General features: G+C 39.0%; 1 protein-coding gene across 1 annotated transcript in view; it reads right to left on the bottom strand.

Annotated features, from left to right (window-relative positions):
* The window catches only part of Edil3 (EGF-like repeats and discoidin I-like domains 3), a gene marked incomplete at its 5' end in the record, with an annotated part of 289245 nt that overhangs the window by 192720 nt on the left and 69439 nt on the right, over positions 1-27086 (bottom strand). Inside the window, 1 exon segment of the mRNA XM_013513061.1 lies at positions 26215-26343. Within this exon segment, the coding sequence (XP_013368515.1) occupies positions 26215-26343 (129 nt within the window).

The raw sequence follows: 27086 nt of genomic DNA, 5'->3' as shown, positions 1-27086 counted from the left end.
TCATAATGCTGAGTGAAAGAAGCCAGACAGCAAGAGGACACATAATCTCAATCTATTTATGGGTTTCTGGAAATGCAACTGATCTTCAGTGAGAGAACATGGGGCTGTGATGTCTGGATGAAGTTACAGAGACACGAACAAAGAATTACAGTAGAATTCTGAAGAGCACGCTGAAGACCATCTGAAATACTGTATTTCTGCTGGAAATTTCCAGACGATGTTTGTGCAGGAGCATGTATATAGCAAAAGGTGTCACACTGTACATTTTAAATACGTGTATTGTAATCTGTGTTGGTCATATCCCAACACAGCTGCGTAAAAGCGTGCTTATGTGAAAGGTTTTATACTGCACACACTTATTGTTTGTGGACATAGAATGCACCGGCAAGCAGAAAGACACATCCACACAGACATTGCTCCACAGTAACCAGCCCATGCAGGTGATGAGAAAGAAATACCAGCCTTCCCAACCCAGACCCAACTGCTGCCTCCCCCTATGTGTTTGCCTCATAGTGAGAACCGTGTGGTGTACAAAACGTAAGGCAGGCCTTTTTAGAATGACTGAATAGTTTAATAAAACTTACGATCAGGAGAAGCTGCATTCATAAAAATGACAAAACACCATTTTTTTTCAAAGCAGTTCACCTCCTGTTTTGCAGCTTATTTCCACCATTCAAGAAAGATTTTCCACGAACGTTAAAATGGGGAAGAAAGAGCATACCAATGCTAGATTTTTACTGCTCTTATATTCTTGTTTCAGATTGAATTTGTGCTATAGGTTCCTATCAGAACTTTTTAAAACATATTAAGGTATAACTGTGGCTATGCTTTTCTTATAGCTCTTATTATCCAGAATTTTTTGGGGCTGGGGATTTAGCTCAGAGGCACAGCGCCTGTTTGGCAAGTGCAAGGTCATGAGTTTGATTCCCAGTACCAGAACAAAAAAGAAAAGAAAAGAAAAGAATAAAACCAGAATTTTTCAGTGAAAGTTCATATAGTGTATTGATTTGTACTTTTAAAAGTACTTTCATGGTCTGTTAGGGAGATTGTGGCTTTTATGTGTGAGCCATGAATTTATTTTTTCCAGGTTTCTTTGTTCCTACAACAAATACGACTTTTAAAAATACTGCTTGGTGTGGTAGCGCAAGCCTGTAATCCCAGCACTTGGGAGGCTGAGGCAGGAAGAGCTTTGTGAGTTCGAGACTAGCCTGGGCTACAAAGTGAGCTCAAGGGCAGCCTGAACTGCACAGTGGGACCCTGTCTCAAAAAGTCAAAAAAAAAAAAGTATGCATACAAGAAGAGATACTTATTATTAATTTATTTTAATATACATCAAGGTAGAAATCTTAATTCTGTTCATTACTCACTATGTAATTTCCCACTGGAAAAGTAAGATTTTAGGGCGATAACTTCCATCATATTCAATGAACCTGATTAAAATCATGTCTACGTCCATAGGAATTGCTTTGACAAATGGCCCTACTTCTGTCAGAGAAGAGTGGTTTCTATTAGAAACTGTTTTGATGTAGTGTGCTACTACAAGATGAATCCAAAACATAAAGCGTAGTTACTGTAATAAAGTTCAATGGGTTGTGAACTGAACAAAATATCGGTAAGTAACAAGCATGAGTGTGGCCTCGTGCACTTAATCTGATTGTTTAATTTGACCTGGAGTGCAACGGTTTCAGGTTATGCAGCAACTTACTTCCCTACACTTATTAAGTCTCCCTGAGTTGAGTTTCACAGGATAAATGAGGGCTTATATTGCCTCAGTTAGAGGAGTTCAGAGTTATATTTAGCGGTGGTAACAGTATTTTTTCACAGTGTACTATAGTATTTAAAGTTTTGGTTGATATACATTGTCAGAGGAGATTAAACTGTTCTGATAAATTTTTTTCACTCAACAAACACATATATTTTTGTAACTTGCAGAACACTGCAGATACTATTACTAAACTATACTAAATTCATGTTGTAGAAATAGTTTGTTGTAATTATGTATAATTAAGTATAAATGATGCCGTATTTTTATCAACCTGTGAGATTGATATATATATATGTACATATATAACTATGTACATTCTTATAGGAACTTACATATAAGTTTATATAAGTTTAATTCACAACCCTCTGAACTTAATTTTAAGGAACCACACTTTATGTTTTGAATTCATCTTGTAGTAGCATACTACAGCAACACAGCTTCAAATAGGAACTGTTCTTCTCTGACAAAAGTAGGACCATTTGTCAAAGCACTTGCTATGGATGTAGCATATCAATATCTAAATCTATATTTATCTATCTATCTATCTATCTATGTGTACTTCCATGAGTGTGAAATTATTTGGCCCATAGCTCTTATTTTATTTTATTCATTATCAATATATAACTTATTATAAACTGAGAAAAGAATTCCCACAATTTTTCTCTACCCACTCCTGGATTCTGTTAACTACATAATTATTTTAGTTTTTCCCTTGAATTTTAATACTGTGATATATTTAAGCCTAGTTTTGTTTATCTACTTTAGACATGAAGCCTGCTAGATCATCCTTTCGTATCCCTTTCCTTGAGCTAAAGCCTTATTATAATTTTTTTTTGCATTTTTAAGACACATTCTGTTCTATAGTTACGCGTCAGTCAACTCCAGCTGCAGCTCATCTGTGTAACACACAGTCACAAACCTCCGTGGCTGGCAATAGTGTGCATGTCGTGATTTTCAGACATCTGAGGAAGCGCGTGGGGTGGGCTCCATTCAGAACTCTGCTTTGAGCTTTCCATCTGCTTCCTTGGTTCCACACTGAGCTGGGGTCAAGCTAACCCCCTGTGGGATAATCCTATCATCCGGGCTGAGGGAACAGCAGTGAGCACGTGCATCGCCGCTATGGCAACAGCAGAAGCTCAGAGCGGCCACTTAAACAGGTCAGGCCTCTTCAGGGTCAGGCTTATAAGACTTACGTCTTTCCACATCATTCAGCAGCCAAACTAAGCCCCATCAGCCAACACAAATCAACAGGTAAGGGAACATGCTCCTTGTTTATAGGACGAGTCTGAAGTCCTATGACGAAGTGGGCCGATATCCGACGCTGTGGAGAATTACTACAATAATACTATCTATAAATTATTCAATATCTTATTTATAATTGATGACAAACATTGGCAGAGTATATAGCATACCATAATCATACAAACAAAACGCAGATCTAAATGGAACAATGTCACTGAGCTTCACAAAAATTTGCCAAACTGCGGAGGCTACTCTACCTAACGTCACAGTCAAAGGCACCTTTATTTGATGTATGCTCTCAATTGTTAAGGTGACGATTCATTTACGTACTTCACTTTTACAGAGTTGTGTTGTTTTTCCTGGAAGAGCATGTATCTTTTTCTTGTGAGAAGCAGAAGTGCATTCACCATATCATCACAGCTCCTCTGCATTCGGAATGAGATGTTTGTCTGCTTCTAGACGACTTTCTCCTGGAGACCCTAACTCTGCTCCCAGGGAGCTGACCGTGTCCAGGCTGCTGCAAACCTCTTTTCCTCTTTGCCCGGGTTTACTCCATGGTTTGAGCTTGTGTTTCTTCATTTCTTGTATCTTCTTTTGCATTTGCTATAGAACATCTTCAACTAATTTTTATAAAAACTGGTAGAAAAACATCATTTTGAGTCTTTGTATTAAATACTGTCACCAAGTTTGGATACAATGTGTGTGGAAACAGAAGTTCAAGGGCAAGTATATCCAGAAAATTATAAACTATAGCTAGGTTAGTGGACTTATGATCTATCTACCTACCTATCTCTTATCTACTTATGTCTCTATCTCCTATCTGCTATCTATATTTATCTATCATCTATATCTATCATTTATCTATATCTATCATCTATATCATCTATTTATCATCTATCACTCACCTATTATCTATATCTATCATTTATCTACCTATTATCTATTATCTATCTATCTATCTATCTATCTATCTATCTATCTATCTATCCATCTATCTGTGTATTTATCCATCACTGCCTGAGATGTTTGACACTAATACAATTTTCGTCTCTTCCGAGTTAAGCTCTTCCATATTGTGATGATGAATTTCAGCTGCTTCGTGGATGAAGAGAAAAGTGGATGAGTGGTAAGGCATTACTTCCAGGTGTAGGTGAGAGCCTAGACCCTGATGACCCTGGCTCCTGGATCAGCAGATGGAGGAAGAATCCTTCTCAAAGCAGGCAGGCACTTTGCAAGGACCAAAATAGAACCAAAGACAGATGATGAATTTGTTGATTCTGTCCTCTTCAACTGAGAGAAACTTTTCTGCATTTGGAGATCACAGCCCCAGGATCTCTGGTCTGAGATGTGCTGGGAGCTTCTCATAAGCCCCCTTACCCCCTGGCTTTGGACTCAGACTCAGGGTCACACCTTCAGCTTCTCTTGTTCAGAGGCTTTTGGATTTGCACAGACTCATACCCCTGGCTTCTCTGATTCTGCTAGAAATTCTGATTCTTCAGAAACCCTATCCTGTGACTTTTTAACCTCCTCACACTCATGAAAGACAATTCCCCTCACAACATCCTTTCCCTCCGTATCTATCTATCTATCATCTATCTATCTATCTATCATCTATCTTCTGTCTACCTATGAGCCCTCCTTTCTCTCTCTTTCTCTCTCTTTTTCCCTCCCTTCATCCTCACTAATATACGTTTATTTTGGGGTTATGGAATTTTTTTCCACATCAGATTTCTTTACAACTTGTTTACCCATTTTTATGCTGGTACCTATTAGTTTGTTTCAACATTAAGATACAGTTGTTACTGGGTGAGATTTTTGCTTTCTTTAGCTATATAATTAGTTCTATATTGAATTTCTTACATCAATCTTCCATTTGTTAAGAGGTATATCACATTTTTTCTTTCTTTATATTTTCACTCACATAAGTGAGTATAAGAATTCATTGACTTTAAACTTTCAATGAATTAAAAATTCCTCCAGGGGCTGAGGATTTAGCTCAGTGGCACAACGCCTGCCTGGCAAGCGTGAGGTCGTGAGTTTGATTCCTGGTACCAGAAAAAACAACAAAAAATAAATAAATAAAAATAAAAATTCCTCCAATCCTATATTTTGTTTTCATGGGCTTTTAAAAAAAGTGACATACTCTTGTTTTGTAGTTAATCATATTTTCCTCTATGTTCCTAATTAAGATATTTTGGAAAGGACTCTTGCATCAGATATTTGATGTATCTATTTTGGACTTTCAATTTGTATTTTCTACCTCAAATGTCTGGAAAATTCAGTTGTCTACTATCATAAATAGATGGTCAGAGTAACAGATATACTTCACTCATGTATTTTCTTTAGTACTTTTGAAAATTTAATTTCACCTTTCTGTATGGGAACATTGACCGTCATCTTTAAATTTGGGGCTCATAGGCTTCCATATTAGGGACTTTCCCTCACTCCTAAGAAACTCTTCAGTTTTTTAGACAGAATCTTTCCAGTTTTAGTCTTGGAAATTATGCTTTGTTTGTAGGAGAGATAGGCAAAGGAAGAGGTAGGGAACAACGCAGCTATTCCAAAGCAAACATTTAATTAATTAATCTGATACTGTATTTCCTAGGTCACAGATGTAGGCACTGGGTTCCCTTCTATTAATATGAGTGATCCCCTTCCATGTTCCTCTATCCAGAATGCCAGCTGTCTCTGTCACTATATAATGGTGAAACAGTTATTCTTTGTTTTATATAATCTTCATTGTTGCTTCAATGAAGTTTGAGAATAAAGGGATGGTAAATATGTATATTCAATTAGTCATATTAAAAAAGATATATATATATATACATCTATATATATCTTTATCTTTTATATATGAATATATTAATATTAAATATATAGTCAACAATATATTTTAATTTTAATATTTATAAAGTATATATTTATCTTTTATAAATATATACATTTAGCTTATATATGTGTGTGTGTGTGTGTGTGTGTGTATCTGAGGGAAAGAGAGACAGAGAGAGTGTCAGCATAATGCACATTTTATTTTCAAACAATGGAACTAAAATGATCACCACTTATTTCCTAGGTGTTAAAGAGGCAAATATTAACACTTAAGGACCAATTCCTGCCACAGGGTCTCTGAAGAGTATAACTGTCCCACACATAAGGAAACTTCTTCGGACTGTTCAGTAAAGTTAAGAGGAGTGTATTTCCTGTGAGATTAATAATCTTGGTCCTAAATATTGTTCGTGAAAGCTGCATGAAAAGTTACTTTCTAAAGAAATTGGCATCTATTACATAACAGCCTTTCTCCAACATATATTTTTTTAAACAGCAGCTCAGAGTAGCATGAGCACAAATTATAATCAGAAAGGAAGGGAAAGCAAAAGGGCAGCATGGTTGGCTTTCTTCCTTCCCCGGTGCCTTTTTAGTCAACTTTTCTGAAAACAAAAATTGATAGTGATCCATATCTTTTTTTCTATGAACCTTGTAAATACATAAAAAATAAGAGGTTTCTAATAAAACTGTGAAAATATTTCTTTCCTGTTTTGGTTTCATACAATGTTCAAGACTGACTTACAAGGATCATTATGTAAGTTTCTGGTTCTTCCTTAAAGTGAAAGGAGATTTAATCACATATTTGATTCTGGAAAGTTCTACACACATTCTAGGTGTGAAAAAGGAGCCCATTAAATAATATTTAAACTGTCATGAAGAAAAGTGATGAAGAAACTGGTTGAGTTCCATAAGGGATAGAATACCTAACTTCTCCAATTGAAAAATATGTATGTTTGTATGTGTATATGTTTGTACACATAGATTTTCTGATATTCCTTTCTCCTTCTGAATATCAGCATAAGTTTTACAAACATAAATTCTGGTTCTATATTTTCAAAATGTCAACTTCTTGGCTCTTTTCCATTCTGCCCACAGATTATAGCTCAGTTTTCCTAAATATGGTAGATCTGCCAATCTGCCCGGTCTTTGTGAGAAGCCTGAGTAAAGAGCTAAGTAAAAGAAAGTGATGAGTATCTTTAAACTTCACAATTCTCATTGTCAAATTTGCTTTTGCCTTGTAATTACTTCTTATAAGCTATATTGTGAATTTGAAAACAAGAGCCTATGGAAATCTAAGTGCATAATTTACACAATGCATAAATATTCAGAAGAGATAGCAAAAATAAAACAATACTTCTGCCTTAGAATGTTACATATTTTGGTGCCAATAAAAGGGGATGTTATGAAATTTCTTAGACAATGATAGCAAGAATATATTATAGAACAAAGAAGTGTTGCTATAACAAAGCAGCAGGCTGCATATAATTAAAGCATAGAAATACTATACAGACAAAACTGTTAGGCACAACAAGCTTCATTATACTGAGGAAAGATTAAAAAAAAAAAATTTGTGAAACCAGATGTCCCAGTGACAAAATAAAGTTAATTGAAATCTGACCACTGTATAAATCTATCAATTGTATTGGAGAGAGTCAAGTAATATTTTGGCTTTCTGATTTCTCCAATTTTATCTAGCATTTCACAAGAACAGGCACCCTTAAGGGTCTTAGCAATTTACCTTTTAACTCTGAAGGTGGACACTAACCTAAAATTTTAAAGAATAGTATCTTCACTGAGAGAAATTAAAGGGAATACTTGGGAAATAATGTATCCAACTCCCACTAGCAAAACACACAAAACCTCAGCTGCATTCTTACATATCTGAATACTTCAGCTCTTTTCAGAGAAAAGCCCTGAATTCTGCTACAGAATAGAAGACCTGGGAAATGCAAGAGCATTCAGGACGTCAGTGCTAAAACACATTGATTACTAAAGCCTAAGTGCGGAGTACACCCAGCATACACAAGATACATTTACATTCCCCATGTATGCAGTGCTTCCTACTAACTAATTAAGTAAGCTATGCATGCCTGTAATAGTTATGTCTCTATTTCTTTGGAAAATTGCATAGATGACGATAGAAAACATAAATAGAAAAATCTTTGGCTTTTTGTCTTGAAACTCTTTACCTTAAGATGTTTAGAAACAATTTTCACTTAAAATATATTTGTGATAAATTCTCTCATTTGCCTTAATTTTTGAACCTTCAGGTTAAGAGATTCAATTCTGCAATTCCATGCTCCCAAATATCAGCTCCATCCCCAGCCTATATTGTATTGATCTAATGATCAGGCTGTACTTCAAATGTCTAGGATAATTTCAAGAACACCCAATTCATTTATTATAAAAGCCATAAAACCATCCCCTGTGGTGCCTATAACAAAACAGCAAACAGAACAATAAAATGAAACAATGTACAGTTTTATTATATTTTAATGATATCCCCATTGCCTGTACAAGAACAAACAAGTGGAAACATTTTAGCCATCGGCATCTCCAGAGATCCACTTTCTGCCACTCTGCAATACAAACTAATGGTAAAAACTTCTATTAACAAAATAGTTTAAAAAGCAACTAGACAACTGCTATAAATAAACAGTACATTTCTGAGATAGCCCATCTTAAATTACAGTATGAAACACAGGCCACCAACGTTATTATAGGTATTTCCTCTAGGGCAACAAAAATTCCTCTGATTGAGTTTTTATATTGTTTCAATAATTACAAATAGGCTACATGTTTGCAGGTAGAAAATAATATGTTCAGAGTTAGCAGCAAGCAGAAGAAATGATTAATACAAATATAGTAAAATATCCACTTATTGGTTACTCTCACCAGTTTAAGATTACATGGCTTTATATACTGGGAATATATTTTTTTTCTTTCAAATGCCTAAATGCTTTGTAGTCCCTACTGACTATACTAGTTCATCCAATCACATATCTGTTAGTAAAATCATATATCCAAATTAGCAAATTCTTCATTGCATGTGCTTCCAATGAATATACAGTTAAGCATAAATGTTAATTTATAAATGTTGCATAATCATTCTTAAATGAATATATTTTGTGAATTATACAATACATATGGAAAATGAAAATGTATATGGTAAAGTTACCATAAGCATTTTAGAACATCTTCCTAGTTCCTTGGCTTTGTAATCATTACCTAATATACCACAGTATAAAGTACAATATTCACATTGGATGTGCTTAGCACTCACAAGAGTGAATCTGAACACAGTCTAGATCGGTGGTGGCGAACCTGTGGCACATGTGGCTCAGTGGGCTGTTTGTATCACCAAAAGCTGAAAAAGCTTTGCCATCACTGATCTACATCATATCAATAACTTCGTTCTGGAAAGCCAATCTCTTGTTATGTATGATTAGTGTGATATGCTTTATCTCATAAATTTTGAGCTTTGTTCAGAACAAGAGAAGAAATGTTAGCTGCTAATTTCTTTTTGTTACTTGTATTTTCTTACATTGCAGGGGATTTTTAAAGGCTGTTTACCATACTGATGAGAGCAAATTGAAATATAGACAGAAAATGTAATAGCTGTAATGTGCTGCAAATGTGCTGCTGTTTAGAACTTTGTTCTCAGTACCTTTGCCCTCCTGTCTTTTGGACAGACAAGAACAGTGAGGTGGTCCCCATGTAGGGAATCTGTGCAATAACAATAATGCATAATTGTCACCAATAATTTGATATAAAATAAATTCTCTGATTATCTTCCCACCTCTGTGAGGGACTATCTATCTCTTGTTCTCCTCTAGGGTATATGCAGCCCGGTATGGAAACAATAGCTCTATGAATAAATTATCTAGAACAATGGATGTGAAGCTCTAAAATACATTCTGCTTTGCTTTTAATCATAAATGCATGCTCAATTGCTTATAACTCCTAGATAAAAACCAATGATGGCAGAATTTATTTTTATGTTTTTATTCCTTTAAATCTAGTAAAGTATTTCCAACATAAGGAGGGGAAAAGGCAAACATCACTTAGCGCTGGGGGCGGGATGACTGCCTTTGTAAACTCATGACTAGTTTTCACACATAGTTCTGTACTCAGGACTGGATACCTTGTGCCAATGATAAGATAATAAAATGACTATAAGAGAATTTACCTAGGCCAATCCATGAATACTAGACTCTTTATTGCAGAGTTTCCCAGTCCATAGGATTAAAGATAGAACAAAACAAGTCATTTACTTAACACTGACTGTCTGTTTCTTATACTGAATTAAGTCTTAAACCAACTTCCTACATTTTTTAGAGGTGGTAAAAATGCTCTTAGTTTACTTTGAGTTACTTAATGGCCACTTGCAGCTTACATATTAAATAAGCCCATTGTCTCTGCATATAAAAATTCCTGATGACACTGGAGCTGCTCTTCCCCAACTCCATGCTGCTGGAATGTCCAGTGACCAAGAAACGGGGGCTGTCACGGAGCTGAGTGATGTGGACACTGATGACATGACTCATCCAAGGAAGAGACCCCTAGAGGCCTTGGATCTACTATCAGTGCATGTGGGTAGAAGGTGCTGGCATCTGGGGTGCCCTGGCTGTGGTCTAGAAGAGAGAATGTGTCTCCACTTGGGTGCGTTCCCTGTGCCCACAAGCTTGCTGCCCTGTGTTGGTAGTGATGTCCAAGGAAGGACAGTGAAGCCTCCCCTCCTGGGAAGGGTCATATTCTTCTCCCCTTTCAGCTCATCCTCTTAAAAATCCAGATGCATTTTGCTTCCCTAGTATCAGAATAGATGACTTGAAAGCTTATTGCTGGTTGGGTTGTGGTTTGGATACGTGGAGCTCGGGGCAATCTTAGGAGTTCTGTGATGACATTTCATCAGTGGGATTTCCTCAGTGGTAGCTGCCTGCGTGGTGGGGCACAGTCCCGCGTCACCTTCTGGTCTCCACGGACCAGCAGCTGGAATATCAAGGAGGTCTGCTGGACTCGCTTCTCAGGCCTGATTCCTCCTAATTCAGTTCAGCTGCTCGGTTTGGCACACGGAAAACCCACCCATTTTGCTTACTTGTCATATTCTAGGACTGCAGTCCTTTCCCTCAGCCATGCCCTGCTCTTTCTCTGCATCAGGCTGCTTCACACAGCCTTTTGCATGAGTTTCCCAGGTAGGTGTTAATCCCCAGCCTGTACATAATTGAGTGGAAAACACAGTCTTTCATCTCTTTCTGACTCCGCGGTCTTTATTCCCCTTTATGTGTAATTACATACTTAGTGTCAGTTGTGCTTTTATTCAAACAAATACATTGGGGAAAGGGAGTTTGCTTTGCAAATATCCCAAAGATTGTAAATTTGTATTGATAAAGCTTAAAAAGGAGAAGTTGAGTAAGAAATTTGAACTTCAAGGAGGGGTCTTATTTTCATACGACAAAATTAAATCATGTGCAAAGTCCTTACAAACAGACAATGCCAAGAAAGTTCATTTTAAATATACTTTATGACCCAATTGAGAACAGCAAAACATAAAATACAGCACAAAGAGAGCTGGCAATAAATACTTTCCTTCAATTCAGTTCTAACGGGAAAAGGAAAGGACAATGTTCTCTGCCAAAAATGTCATTTACAGAGGCAGTATACACACGTAGTCCCAGCACTCAGAGAGGCTCAGGCAGGAGGGTGGTGAGTCCCAGCATGGTCTGAACAACTTAGCCACTTAGTAAGAACCTTTCTTAAAATTTGAAAAAAGGTAAAATAAAAAGGTTTAGGGATGTAACTCAATGTGAAGATTCTGGATTATTTACCCAGTAATAGAAAAAGGTTAAAAAGTCATACATTTATAAGACTGAACCTAAAAAAATTAAAAACAGGTATATTCTCATGAGTTTTAAAAGTGGACCTATTAAGAGTTAGTCTATCACAAGGAAAGGAGGCAAGTTATGTATGTTTAGTTTTTAATATATAAGACTAAAAACACAATATATACTAGCTATCTTAGATAACTTTGCAAATACAAATGTCATTGGTAATCCAGGAACCTGTTTCAGCAGACTAAAAGATTAACCAGTGTCACTTAAACAATGAGATCAGCCCCCTCAGTAAACTCATCTATACCATATAGGGTAAAACTGGTAGTAATGCATTAGCAAAGCTATGCTGTCACTGTTTATACAGAAATGTACATACAAGTTTTAGCTAAGAAGTAACTCATTTGTACAGAGTTATTTAAATGAAGACACAGAAAATGACCATCCATACTGAGAAATGTGATCATCAAAATAATACCTTAATACTTTCTAAATGGAAACCATTGCTTACTCTACTCAAAGTGAATCATTTATGAAATGGGAAATAATTTCCTCTCTCCAACAAGGTCAACTGGGGCTTGTATGACTGACCATGAAGAACATACCTTTCACACTGTAGTGAAACTCATATACATAAACATAGCTAAAAATAAAAATAGACATGTAAACCATTTAGTCAAGTGGGACTATTTCAACCCAGGCTAGGGTACTGTTAAGGTTCAAATCCAAAATGTCCCTTGGAAGTTCATGGTGTTGAAGGCTTGGTTGCTGAAGGGCTTTGGGGGAGTGATTGGATTGTGAGTGCTCTAAAGAGATCATAACCTGATGGTGGTGCTTGAGGTCAGCAGATGGAAACAGGAAGTGGGAAGGTAGCTTGTGGAAACAGGAAGTGAGAAGGTAGCTTGTGGAAACAGGAAGTGGGAAGGTAGCTGGTGGAAACAGGAAGTGAGAATGTAGCTTGTGGAAATAGGAAGTGGGAAGGTAGCTGGTGGAAATAGGAAGTGGGAAGGTAGCTGGTGGAAACAGGATGTGGAAATGTAGCTGATAGAAACAGGAGGAAGGCCCTCGTTGAATGGACTGTAACACAAAAGCATGACCTTGGGTTCTGTGTCTCATCCACAAATCCTTCCTCTTTGGTGTTGTCTATTTTTCCCCTTCTGGCTTGCCATGAAGGTTTCATTCATCTCATCTTTCCACCATGTTTCCACCTCCCCACAGACCTGAATACAGTGGAGCCACAGTGCATGGACTGATGCCTCTGAAGCTGTGAACCAAAACAAACCTTTCTTCCTTTACATCGCATATCTGACATATTTGTCACAGGGACAGAAAGCTGACTCATACAGGTGCTTATTGGATTTTAATGTTAAGTTCTGTCTATGCCAGACAAAATATTTTTTTATAATTTCCATTGCTTAATAATATGGAGCAACCTTGTGCCTCAGAGTCAGAGAATATGTTTTACCTTGAATTTAAGAAAAATGAAAAGTAATTCCTTGATAACATATATCTCACTTTGATTTCTTCAATAAATATTGATAGAATACCTACACAGGATAGGCACCTTGTCAGGTATAAAGAATTAATATACAGGGAAACACCAAATGCCCCTGTTAGTTAAGGTCAAGTAACCCCAACCATTCTAGAGCAAGAGAGAAATAATTATAATCATCTTCATGACCAAGCTTTTCTCCAGATTTGGCTTTGGTAGTCAAAAAATAAGCAGCTGTTTACTGAGCCCTTACTACTCATTCATGTCACAAATATAGCTTGAATAAGTGCTGTGTGCCAAGCACCATTCTATGTTCTGACCAGGAATCAAAGATGAATTAAGAGTACATTCCCTTGAAGCCACCTGAAGCAGTGAGAAAGATACATCTGATAAATATATGCATGCAGGGTAGAACAAATGCAGAAGTGGCATAAGAGGTAGAAAGCAAGGATGTTTCTTGCTGGAGAATGAGGAAGACTGAGTGGGAAGTGCTGAGGGAGGATCTGAGCCTGGTGTTATACACAAGCAGAAGGGAGAGGGCTTTTCTGGCACAGCTTGTGCTTCAGCAAAAGCATCTATGAGAAATCATGGACCGTGAAGGGGAATGACCAGTGGCATTCTGTGTACAAGCTGGGGAGGATATAGACATACATTGGGGGAAATTGGGTCAGTGCCAGACTTCCATAAGAGATGAGATTCAGGTCATAACCATGGTGTCTCCACTGTGCTTCTTGCTATGCAGAATCCAGAGGAAGCTGTCAGCTACATTCTTGCTCTGATGGATGTCATAGTTTTGAGTGTACATGTTCAGACAAATGTAAGATCTGTGCATTGAATTGCTCCCACACAACTTTCTCCTTCTAGATGATATAATTTCTCTAAACAAAGCAACTACAGACCTAGCACAGTTCAGAGGAGGGTGCATATTCAGAGCTGCAGTCTGATCTGTGGCAGAATCATGTTCGGTGCCTACCTGTTACACGTGACTGAGGGTTCAGTGCCTGGGCTACAGCGCCTCTCACCTGCTACTAGTCCCTGCCTTACAGTAATACCCTTGAAGGATCCACTATGTTGGTTGAAAGAATATAGCTCAAAAAGGGTTCAGTTCATTCTTTGGAGCTAGGAAGAGGCAGATGAGCACAGACTGAAGATGTATGAAGAGCAGGGACTCTAACAACTAGGGCCCTGATGGCAAGCCACAAACAATGGCCCTCCAGACAACCTTGAAGTGGGTGCATTCACAGAGCTTCTCCTCTTGAGAGGTCTCTGTGTGCAAAGCAGCCTTCCCATAACCATGACTTGTAGGCCAACTGAGGTAAATGTTGTGCATGTGTGGATGGCTCTTCTCTCCAGCTTGTCAGTAGTGAAACAAGAAGTGCAGAGATGGAGAGCCTGCACCAGTCCTCCACTGCGCTCCACCTTGGCCTCTGTGCATTGATCTGCCACCCACCCTCCCAGACACAGGGACTGATTGCTTGCTCCGAGCTCCCCACGTCATGCCTGCTCCCATCTGTTCCACATAATTGAGTTAGACAATCTTAAACAAGTCTGGAAAATTCTCCGCAGTCATTTATGTATTGTTCTTTGTAGATTGCAGTGCTCCTGAGAACCTCCAATGAGCTCAAAAGCACATGCACATTCCACACAACACAGAGTACGTAAGTGATCCCAAGGGCATTTGGGTGGAACCAGAGGATTCTTGATAGACTTAGTAAAATCAATTATTTCACTCAGAACCAAAAGAGCCACTTCAGATGCTCAGATATTTTATTTCATGTTAATTTTATAAGCTGCTGAAGGTCTCTATTCTGTCTTAGGACTGTTTTTACTGTTATTGCTTGTGCTGTCATTGTTCTTATTGTCTTCCTCAGTCCAACGTCATGGAATATGGAGACTTACGAGGGATGCATTGAAGCATTTATTGTGAACAGATCATTAGGCCCTTCCAGATTTAGGGGCTAGAGCAAACCATAAATAAATCACGCCTTTGCTTCGAAAAAGAAACTTTTTCCAGAGAGGAGAAAAATACTAAACATAAAGCTAGAATATGGCAGGAGGTAAGGAGTGCTAAAAACATTTCAGTGAAAGGGAGGAAAAATGAAGAGATGGTGGAGGAAGATGTCCCAGAGTTCCCTTTCAGTGAAGACCACTGGTGAAAGCTGCTCTGAACTTTGCTCATGGGCTGGATTCTCACCAGCAGAAAAGGAGAAAGTGTTGTGCTTCTCTGGGCAAAAGCAGGCAGGCAAGCAAACATGAAGGCAAAGGTCCAGAGAGAAGGCCGGCTGGGAAGTGCAAGGTCAGCGAGGAGATCCAGGGGACGGAAGGGCAATCAGCAGGGGAGGGAAGTCAACAGAATGGCACAGCAAAGAGAAGGTCAAGTATTTTGCTCATTATAAGACTGGCTCCTAGTTAAGCACACAAGGAAACAATGGAGGGTTTTTAACACAGAAATGATCAGATACAATGCATGATTTAAGAACATCCCTCTGGCACCTGATTTGAGAGTAGACCAGGGAAGGATTTAGAGACACCCATATCTGGACTGTGTCAGAGAGAATACAGGGAGTGGTGGTGAGGGAGAATCTGGACATAGACTTCCTCCAGTGTTCAAGAGACACTGAGCACAGACAGCTTTCTAAGTAGAGAACATGAGCGATAGCACCCATAGGTTTCCCTCTCTGTGTGTGCGTGTGTGTGCACACGAGTGTGTGCAGGTGCATACCCTTTTACATCTAACTTCTCCTTCTCCCTTCTCTCTCCCTACCTGTCATCCCAGCCATCCAGAAGAAGGTCATTCTTAGATAGAAGATGTCTTTTTTAAAATTGAGGCATCTATCTAATATTCCTATCCTTTCTGCTATGCAACTAACTCACATAACTCAAATAGAACTCAAGTAGAATTACTTAGTACTGATAGATTTTACTACGATTCAACAAAAAGTGCTTTTGAAAACCAACCGCAGGAAAATCATGACATTGTATGACTGTACAGAATTTCTAGTTGGACAAACTACCTTGACATATAATAATTTCCTGGGCATAATCAACTAGAACCTACAAATAGGCACATGGACCCAGTTTTTTCCTTTGAAAATATGAAATGAAGGCTTAGAATTATATTAATTCATAGGATGTGGTAAGACCATACAAAAAAAAAAAAAACAACAAACCCTTCAGGTTGCTTGTACTTTTCTGTTTTCATTTCTCTTAATCATTCCTTTATTTATTCAAATGAGTTGTGCTTATCTTGTTTAGAAAAAATCAGAACCAGTTCTTTTACCGAACACTAAAAAGAAAATTTTTCAGGGGGTAAAAGGGGAATTCTTTTTTAACTTAAAAGTGTGAAAATTTAAAGTGTATCCCACCAAATGATTAAAACCGCCTGACCATCTAAGGCTAACTTATGTCCAAAGCATACATTGCCTTAAATCTTTCTGAACTCACAGGCTGTGGTATGATTGCAAAACCACTCAGGAAGAGTGAGTCAAAAATCGATCAAGTTACATTCTATAGACTGACATTAGCAATTACTCCCTCAGTACAATTGTGACCTCCAGATTTCCTGTTAAAATGTAAATGATGTCTGATTTTCAAAATCATTTTTGTATTTTAGTATGTGGTTATAGTAGTCTTGATTTACATACTTCTGTTATAATGTTTTATTTTGAAATATACTGCATTACATTTTATGACTCAGCTAACATGAAAGACAAAATGAGATGCAATATATATATCTAAAGACAAATTGAATTTATGGGTCTTTTAAAAAGATCAAAATTTATGGGCCAGGGATGTAGCTCAGTTGCATAAGCGCTTGCTTGGCAAGCTGGAGATCATGAGTTTGATTCCTGATACCAAAGAAAAAAAATCAAAATTTAAATTTCTATATTCTGAAGAGCATATGCTTATTTATGATCATTCTTATGTCTGTATATATATGTGTGTGTGCCCATATACATATGTATACTTATAAAACTCTACATTACATGTTAATTACGCTGTTGAAAGCTAGAAGAGATGGGCAGGACAAGGTACATTAGAATTGTAAGAATACACTGTACTGTCCAATTCTATGATTAAAGTATCAAAAGGAAGTATCAAATGTAATAATTATAATGCTTATAGGTATCAACAGAAATAATTATAATGATATTGAAATTCATCAGCAAGAAACAAATATCTATGCTGCTAAGTGTACAGCAATCTATTTCTAACTGTTTTCCAAAGCTTCACGTTTCACTTTTCAAATCTTCCTACTTTCTGCAAACCATCTCCATCTCCAACGTGGCATTCAGGTCCCCTCTTGCCTCCAGCTGAACCTGTTCTTCACCAGCAACCATGGAAAAGTTTCATGTGCTTTCCTGCTCTTCACCTTCCAGAGGTTTTTTATTTTCTTCCACAAAGACAGTGAGTTGAAAGACCTCTCTGTGGCTTCTACAGCTTACCTTGCCTGGCCCTTTCTAAGCCTTCTCTAACTCATCCTCCATACTCCAGCCATCTCCCCAACGTTGCCAATATTCTATTTTGGGGATATTACTATTACAGTAGCTACAAACTTTCATGCATCAGTTTTTATGTGAATTTCAGCTTCTAATTCTCTTTGTGAGAGAGGTACTGGGGATTGAACCCAGGGCTTCACACTGGGCTGTGTCCCCAGGGTCTCACACTGTCATTGTGCTGCCCACCCTGGGCTCAAACTTGTGAGCATCCCGCTTTAGCCTGCTAGAGTGCTGAGATTACAGATGTGCATGAGCATGGCCGGCTTGAACTTCAGTCTTTATCTCATTGAGATAAATGCCCAAAACTACAATTGTGTGGCTGTATGGTGACGCATGCGCTGCATTTTATTATCATTTCCCCACTAGGATGGAAGGCCTGCAATGGCAGTGAACTGATTATCTTGAAGCACTGAGTAGCCCAGTCTCCACAGCACTGCTTGGCACATGGCAGGGAGTCGGTGTACATCTGTTGCATGAGTGGTTTCAGCTCCTCAGGGAGGATTTGTCCCAAGGTGCTGCTGCTTTAAGAACTGAGGAGAAGTGAGTCTGCAGAAGGCACTTCTATAAAAGAAGGTAGAGCTGGGAAAAAAGGCTGTGACCACAGCCGCTCCCTCAGCTGCCCAAGGGATAACTTGGAACCCTGAGCAGCTGAGCAGGTAAAGCAGGAAGGTTGACAGACTGTGTTTATGTAGGGATCTGTGGCATTCTGGAAGCAGCCACAGGACTTTCCATCTCTCAGAAACACAGTGGGACTCAGTGTAGATCCAATGGCTGGACCAGTCCTACTTTGTCTGTGGACTGTGGTCACTTTCATTTGCTTCAGTGATAACAGCAGGGGCCAGGAGAATCGGCCTCTGAGCTTCTGTTGCATGACACCAGGAGCAGAGCTAGGGAGCCATACTCATTTCTAAGCATATGTTGCATGCTGGCCACATAGTAAGTAATCCCTCCATAAAGACTTCTCAAAGGTGCAGATAAATAATTTTCTGACATGGTTGGGGAATGCTGTAGGGGAAAACGATGTTCTCCATGAACTATTAGTATGGACAATGTTAGCAAAGCACAACAGTAATCTGAAAATCAATGTTACTATCTATCACCAGAGGCTGGGATACCTAGGGCATTTGAGTACATGCAATAAAAAAAAAAAAACCTTGCAGTTAAGATACCATCTCTACTCTGTGAGAAAGTCTTTATAAAATCATAAGCAAACCAGATACATAGAAGCTCAGGCCGATTAGTACAAATACACTGTTTTCATGAGTATAATAGTGTGCAAGATTTATTTAACATATTTATAGGGGCTGGGGATTTAGCTCAGCGGCACAGCTCCTTCCTGGCAAGCACAAGGTCATGAGTTCGATTCCCGGTACCAGAAAAAAAACAAAATAAACAAACAAACAAACAAAAAAAAACATATTTATGTTTAGAGCTTATTATTTTGCTGGCAACCAAATTGCTGTTAACAAGCAACAGGGAAAAAAATAAGTGTTCTACTGTTATCTAAATAGCACCTTTATGATACTTTGAGTTTTGTGAACTCAGAATATTTCATTGCACAAATAGAAACCTCTATCAGTATTTACATAGTGACTCTGCGCAAATACCTGTTAGCTACATCTGCCAGGACAATGGTTTTTAGTGGTCTCCAGCCCATCAAGAGAAAGTAGAAAATAAAAGTCTTGGAACTCTGGTTATTACACATAGATTTAGGGATAACAAAGTTTACTAAGAGTAAGCTAACAGCATGTCGTGGTCTGATTCCTTCAATTTGCTTGCTGGAAGATGATTTACCGTAAAGGTTCAGTGACAAAATTCAGCAAGGTATTGAGACTGTACATTCAGTGTGGGTGTATGATTATGGGACTGATGCTGCTTCTCTTTGAGTGTCTGTGCTTCATTTATTAAAGGGATTGTAATTTCTCACACTATGGTTCTAGAACGCTAATTTCCAGCTATGGTTGCACATTAAAATCATCTAGGGAGGTTTTAAAACTCCTAATGCCTACAGCACACCCTGGGCCAATTAAATCTGCATCTCAGTGGTGTGAGCCCACATCAGTATGTTTTGTAGCTCCCTAGGTGGTTCTAGTGTGCAGTCATGGCTCAGAACCAAAGTTTCAGGACCATTTGTGTCATTTTCACTGGGGTGCTTGTTACATAGGCAGACTCGGGTCTGAAACTAAATCTACTAAATTGGACTCTCTGTGGATGAGCAAAAGTATCTGTACATTTATTGGAACAACCACATAGTTTATATGCTCACCAAGGTACAGAGCCTCTGGCTTATAGACTTAAATTGCTTCATGAAGACTTGCAAAGTTATCAGCATGCAGGAAAGTCTGGAATCTCCACCCTTGCTTTTGAAGTTGGAGACAAACCTATTTGGAAGTCTACTTAGAGATCTTCATTCAACCAATGAAGGTATATAGTTTGCAAGGGTTAGTAATAACTCCAAGTAAAAGTTTATACAGAAGTTTGAACCGAGTTCTTTATAAAGACAAATTGATTCCATAGGGAAAACACTAAAAAAAACCCATAAAACTAAAATTATATAAAGTGATTAAAAATAATAAGACTGATCTACATAATAATAACAGTAAAAATGAAATTAAAGAATAAAAATTCGAGGCTCCATACTGAATCCCTCCTTGTCCCCTACACAAACTTTTCTCTGAAAATACAGTGAAAGTGAGTTTAAAGACAGGAAAAAGTGATTAACCAGTAAGTATTGCTATTATATTTTAAAGTATTAAACCACTGCACATATTTAACTTTTTAAAATTGTTAAGTATAGCTTGAAACACCTCATGTACTTCTAACAAATGCCCTTTTTAGGCAAGAGCCATTTAGGAGTTATTAATTCCATATTGTACAGACATATTATTTCCAGCACATAACACAGTAAAATTCTTGGTGTTGCAGAATTAAATTATGGGGTGCAAAATCAGAAGCACAGAGCCCTTATGTGCCAACTGACCCTTCAACAATGGATGCAGGCACAGCTGAACCAAAACCATGAGTCTAATCCAGAACTCTTCCACTAAATTAATTTCTGCTCTAGTACAATTTAGAGATTTATGATATAGGGTCAAACGTTAAGGCAGTTGTTCTTGAGTTTGATACATAAAGACTATCTGGAAACTTTTAAATCCCAAAGCATTAAATCCAATGCATAGCCCAAAGATACTGATTCAATAGAGCTAAGGTGGACCAGAAGTCTGCAAGTTTACAAGTATAACCTGCTAGAGAAAGTATGTAACTGCCAAATGTGTAATTCTTCTTTTCAACAAGGATTACTGAAACATCAAATATATTGATAACTTGAATAAAATCAAAATATGTAGTTTTAAAATGTGTTGCATTTTATTATCATTTAAAACTATATATAGTTTTAAAAAGTGGAGGGACACAGGGCCTGAATAAATATTTGTTGAATGTATCAATTTGTTAATTAATAGCATGAAATTAAGAGATAATTTCTTTATAATAGTTAGCAAAATATATGAAGAAGCCATCTTTCACAATGGGAAAAAGGTCTAGCAGCCACATTCTCTTGAGCTAATCGGGTAACATAGATAACTTCTTTCAACCAGGGCTCTTTGCTTCAGAGTTTGGAAGACTCTTAGGTCAGCCTTTCTTCCTCAAAGAGCAGAAACAACAGTTTCTCCTAAAGGAGTGGAAAGATGTGGATCTAGGTACAGAATGCCTTTAGAAGAAAGATAGGCAGTCCTGGGAATAAAGAAACAGACCTTTCTAAGACACTGGATTTGTTACTAGGCAACAAATAAAATATGATTAGAATACCCCAAATACAGCATATGGCAAAAGAAATGCCTGCTTAAAACGCCTTTCACAAACCTAACCTCCAGACAATTTTGGTGCTTGATTTTTCCTATAATGTTCACCTTTAAGGTATACACACATGCATGTGTGTGCTTCACATTATTCCTCGGCCTTCCAAAGCAAGTATAATTTGGCAATTCTATGTACTACCCAATAGTAATTGTTATTTTATAAAATAGCATTAACATTGCAAGTTCATACTCTTTTCATTATGATAAAAAGCACAGATGACGGCTAAAATCCCAGGCACTGACAGCACAGGCTGAGGAGAATGTGGGACGACAGGAACTCGCTCCTAGCTGGTGAGGATGCAGATGGCAGAGCGATCCCAGCAGGCAGTTTGAAAGGATTTTAACCACACAACCCAGCAACTGCATTCCTAGTCATTTACTCAAATGAAGGCAAAGCTTCTGGCCACATAGAACCTTGCACACAAGCTTTCCAGCAGTAGTGTTAAATGCCAAAAGCGAGGAGTAACCAAGGTTTCCACTGGTAGGTGAATAAATACGTGGACTGTGGTATACAACAGAATGTTACTAAGGAGTGAAACTAAATAAAGTATCAAGATCTCAAAAGGCACAGAGCAACCTCAGATGCACATTGCTATGTGCAAATACTTATTCTGAAAGGTTACATACTGCACAGTTCTGTTTATAGGACATCCTGGAACAGGCAAAGTTAGAGAGACAGGAAGAAGATCTGTGGCTGTCAGGCAAGCCCAGGGGCAGAGGGAAAGAATGAATGACTACGTACAGGGCATTTCTAAGCCAATGAAACCATTCTGGGTGATGCTGTAATGGTGGATACAGGAAGTTATATGTTTTTCAAATTCCCCGTGGCTACTAAATAAAAAAAGTGAACCTAATATACAATTACTGACAGTTTAACTAGTAAAACTGCATCCCTGTTCAGGGTGGTAATGAGTGACCGCTCTGGTGCAGGACTTCCTACAGAGGAAAGTAAACTATGTAAGGCAGCAGAAGGTGGGACGACTCTTAGATCTCTATTCAATGTAAATCTAAAGCTCTGTCTCTGTAAATCTAAAGCTCCTCTACAAAGAAAGTTTGTGCACTTCTGAAAAATCCAAAAGCATGCATATGTAATATTAATGCTGGCCCTGGAAACAAGTTTTCCAGTGTGCATCATATTCATGAAGTCATTGTCAGACTGAACCTTGTATCTATGCACCTGTCACTCCTGTACCATGAAATGTAAAACTCTTTAGATGTTCAGCTATGCATCAAAACATACTCGGCATTCTGTCCTGTAGAACATAATCAAGCTGCTGCCTGCAGGACTTTTTCTATTCTTTTTTCCAAATGAAACATCCTGCTGTATTAGTACATTTCTCATTTTTCTGATCTTTCAATATCATTTTAATTTAAAAAAACTTTCCTCAATATTTTGCCTGGCATTTGTTGGTAGGTAACCAAATACAGAATTTGTCATCTTCATTTCTGAAATCATCACATTTATTCTTCAGCCTTTTGCAAACTTCAGTGCACGTAGGAGTCAACTGGGATCATTTTGAAACACAGTGTCTGACTGTCTTGATTTGAGGCGGCGCTTCACAATGTGATTCCTAAAAAGCTTTGAGGCAATGCTGGTGCATGACTACACCCTGAGCAGCAAAGTTCCTGAGAATTTGGGACACAAAACCATCACCTGCACGAAAAACAAACCTAACTATTTAGCAACCCTTCTGAAGTTAACAGAGCTGTTTTCTTGCATCTCTTACCTGAAGAAGCTTCTGGGGTAACAGCACTTTGAAATCTGATTTCCCAAAATATAACCCTTTTCCATTTCATCTGTAAAGAGGAAGGCTGGATAACCTTTGTACAGTGAGCAAGCTACCTGTTTAGTTATAATACTCTCCTAATTCATTTGTACCAAAGACACGGCTCATTTCTAGCTCATTCCTCAATTTATAAGTCTTCAACTGCAGTGAGGTCAAGGGACTGACTCAAGGTCATCTACCCCAAAACTGTAAAGGTCAGGTCTCAAGTCCAGATTCTGATTCCAAATACAGTTCTTTGTTTTCAGTTCTCTCTTGCCACTAACAATGCTGTACTCCAGAGAATAGGGCTCAGGTAGCTCAGCCCACAGACTCTGAGCTCTGAATTGAATCTCAGCCTCCAGCTCACGATTGTAATTCAGAAGGCTTAAGGTTTTGAGGTTGGACAGGTAAACTGAGAGGAACGAGATTCTGTGGATCAAAACAAGCCGTAAAACTTAGCAAAGCCGTGTGAATTTATGAGCTTACCTTGCTATGAAGTAAAAGCATGAGCAGAAACACTTGGACATTCCACCACAGAAAATGGAGAAAGAATGATCTGTTCTTTATCACCAAACCTAAAGATCCTCTTGAAAGAATTCATGGACAACCATGAGTGGGAATCAGAAGCAGGTGGACAGCCCTGTGACACCTTCCCAGGGAAGCCTCACAGACACTGGAGCGAATGAAAACTGGACATTTTCAGTGGGACTTCTAGGCGTCAAAGATAATAGAAACTAAACTGCCTATCTTCACATGAGAAAAAGGCCTACAAATAGACTCTGTGCCACTGGACAGCTGTTATTCTCTGGAACTAAATTTTGGAGTTTCCAATGTCTAGCTTAAGGCCAGGCTCGAACTTGACACTGACTTCAAGAGCTGGTCAGGGGGCAGGGCTAATTTATGCACAGTATTTACCATTCAGGGGTCTGTGCCTCCTTTTCATGTGTTGTCCTTCTATACCTGCTAAGGATGTCTTCTAACAGTGTGAATCCCTTGTACACATGCTCAGGCTCTCCCACCTGGAGCCCTGCACTATGGGAAAGAGGAAGTTAAGATAAACTTAGTTTGGGCACTACACCTGTCTCTGAATACTGAACAGCAGCCCACCATGGAACTCTGCTTCTTCTTTCAGAGGCATCGTGTATGTGTGTGTGTGTGTGTGTGTGTGTGTGTGTGCGTGTGTCCTGTATACAAGCAGCTCAGAACTGATTTGTGCAAGTTGTCTGGGCTTCCTCCTCTTCTTCCACCCTTGTCCCACGCCTCCACATGGAAGTAGGGCTGGAGATCTTCTCTTCAAAGGACTTTGTCACTGGCTCAGTATCTGGGGCTTTGGTCTCCACCTCTGTCTTCCCAGGATGTTCTGAGATGCTCTCGAGTGAAGGCCGAGCAGTGGTAGAAGAATCTGCCCTCGTACCACTGGCCCAGCCTGGCAAAAACCAGTCACTTCTCATTTGTTTGAGGATCTGACCCTCCCAAGACAATCCCACACAGTTCAGGAGTGGACTGCAGGGAGCACTAGTGCTCATGGCCTCTCCAGGAACTCCCCACACTCCAGCCGTGGAAAGTCTCCATGAACACACGGGATGACCCCAAAGCCTTAGCATCCTGGAAACCAATGCTGCCTCCAGCTGACAAATCCAGCTTTGCTTGATTCATTCCCAACACCGTTGTCAGAAGTATCACTGCAGTGTTTCTGTCTCACGGGTTTTCTTCCCCACCTTCTGCCCTCTGGTTAACTTCCTATCCTTCCTTTGGCACCCAGCACCCCTGCAAGGACCTTCCTGAGACCTCAGCCTTCACAGTGACCTCCTGGCCCGCTGGAGCCCACACCACCTGTTATGGTTAGGTCCTGGAGTGTACCCCCTGAAGCGCCTAGGCTACAGGCTGATCCCCAGTGCCTCTGTGTTCAGAGACAAGGCTTTGGGGAGGTGACTGGACCCTGAAGGCTCTACCTCCTTAGTGGCTCAGCCCATGGGTGATGCACAGCTAAATGGCTTCTTGGGATGGGAGCTAGTTGGAGGGCGTAAATCCTTGGATATGCCTTGGAAGAGCATATTTTGTCCCCTGCCAGTTCCTCTCTCCCTCTGCCTTGTCCTCCCTGCTCCCTCCTCCTTCTCCTTCTCTACCCCTCAACTTCCTCTGCCCTCCCCTCCTCCCTGGCTTCCTCTGTCCTGTCCTTCCATCACAATATGTTCTGCTTCACCACAGGCCTAGAGCAATGAGGCTAAGTCCCCATGAACTGATGAGCTCAGCCCAAATGAATCACTCCTACTCTAAGCTGTTTATCTTAAGGGTTTTTTCACAATACAGGAAAGCTTACTAATGCACCATGTATTTGATCTTTATGCTCAGCCTGGCTTCTGTGAAAAACCTACCACAACTGGACCTATTTGTTGAGTTTTTAAGGCTAAATAGGAACAGGGGCATAGAAGAGAAGTACAGATGACTGTCTTGCTGGATTTTTCAGATATTCATACTTAAATGCCAACAAGTAATGGGGAGGAAAGTGGCTTCCAGAGGAGGAAGCATGGGCAGTATTCTCTTTTGGGGGATCATCTCTGAAACGAATCACAAGGATACTTCCTGGGGAGATTGGAGAATGTAGTTTTAGAAGGAGTGTAAAAGAGAGAGAGAAATCCAATTGAACAGAAAGAGCAATATTTCACAAATACAGCTAAATATTACAGAAAGGAGCCAGGTGGAAGGTTACCAGCCCTGCACACCACTGGGAGTACTGCACACCACTGGGAGGACTGAAACGTGGTCTAAAATTCCTCAGTTCACGACACAGAGCATTCAGTGGGAGAGAGGCAGCATTAGTCAAACACCAGGGATCCTTGCTGCTGAAAGATTCTACAATTCTACAACACACAGGAATCAGAATGCCACATACACTCCAGACCCACAACCATAAAAGCACAATGGGAGAAACAACTTACTGTGCTGACAGTGGATCCCATTAAATCCACGGGGACATTTACAGACATAGCCTATGAAGGTGTCCCCGCGGTAAGCTTCGCTGATCTCACAGGTTCCACCATTATGGCAGGGATTAGGGATGCAGGGACCTGAAAGACAGAGAGAAAGTTTTGCTGCGTGACACAAATGCTTAAAGAAGATAGGAGGTCCACATTTTGTAGCTAACAAATACACAGAAAGCTTTCTGGGTGTTAATGGGAAGAGGAATGTGCAGGTTGGATAAACTCTGAAAACCAAGGCCTAGGCTTTGAACCTTTTTTTTCATACTTTTTTAGCCATAATGTCATGGGTACTTAATTTTTTTTTGAATTTTATTTATTTATTTATTTATTTATTTATTTATTTATTTATTTATTTATTTATTTAAATGCAGGACCTTGCTCTTGCCAGGCAGGTGCTTGTGCCACTGAACTGTATCCCCAGCCCTTCTTCATAAATTTGTTAATTTACTTTACCCATCTGTTTAAGAATGTGAGCCAAGGGACCACAATATTAATTAAAAAAATATATATATATTCACAAAACTGGACAGAAGCACTAAAAACTTAATACTAAGTTAACTGCTGTTATCAAGGGTTTTGAATCATTCAGTGTCTTCTGCAACTTTAAAAATTAATACAGAGTGAAAAATTTCTCAGCTAGTGAACACTGAAATGCTGTTTTTCCTCCCAGTACAAGATGCGTAGGACAGTGATACTGGAGTCAAAATGAAACGGAGAGATGGTTGCGGTCATTTTACAGGTTCTTTACAATTCTTTTCCTGTGAAGAAGCACAATATTTTGCCAACCTAAAGGGAACAGAAGCTGCATATTTGGAGAAGGGCTGAGAGCC

Source organism: Chinchilla lanigera, unplaced genomic scaffold, assembly GCF_000276665.1.
Source record: "Chinchilla lanigera isolate Chin_1 unplaced genomic scaffold, ChiLan1.0 scaffold00017, whole genome shotgun sequence".
NCBI lineage: Eukaryota > Metazoa > Chordata > Mammalia > Rodentia > Chinchillidae > Chinchilla > Chinchilla lanigera.
The sequence above is the reverse complement of the archived record's forward strand: the minus strand, read 5'-3'. Positions and strand labels throughout refer to the sequence as shown.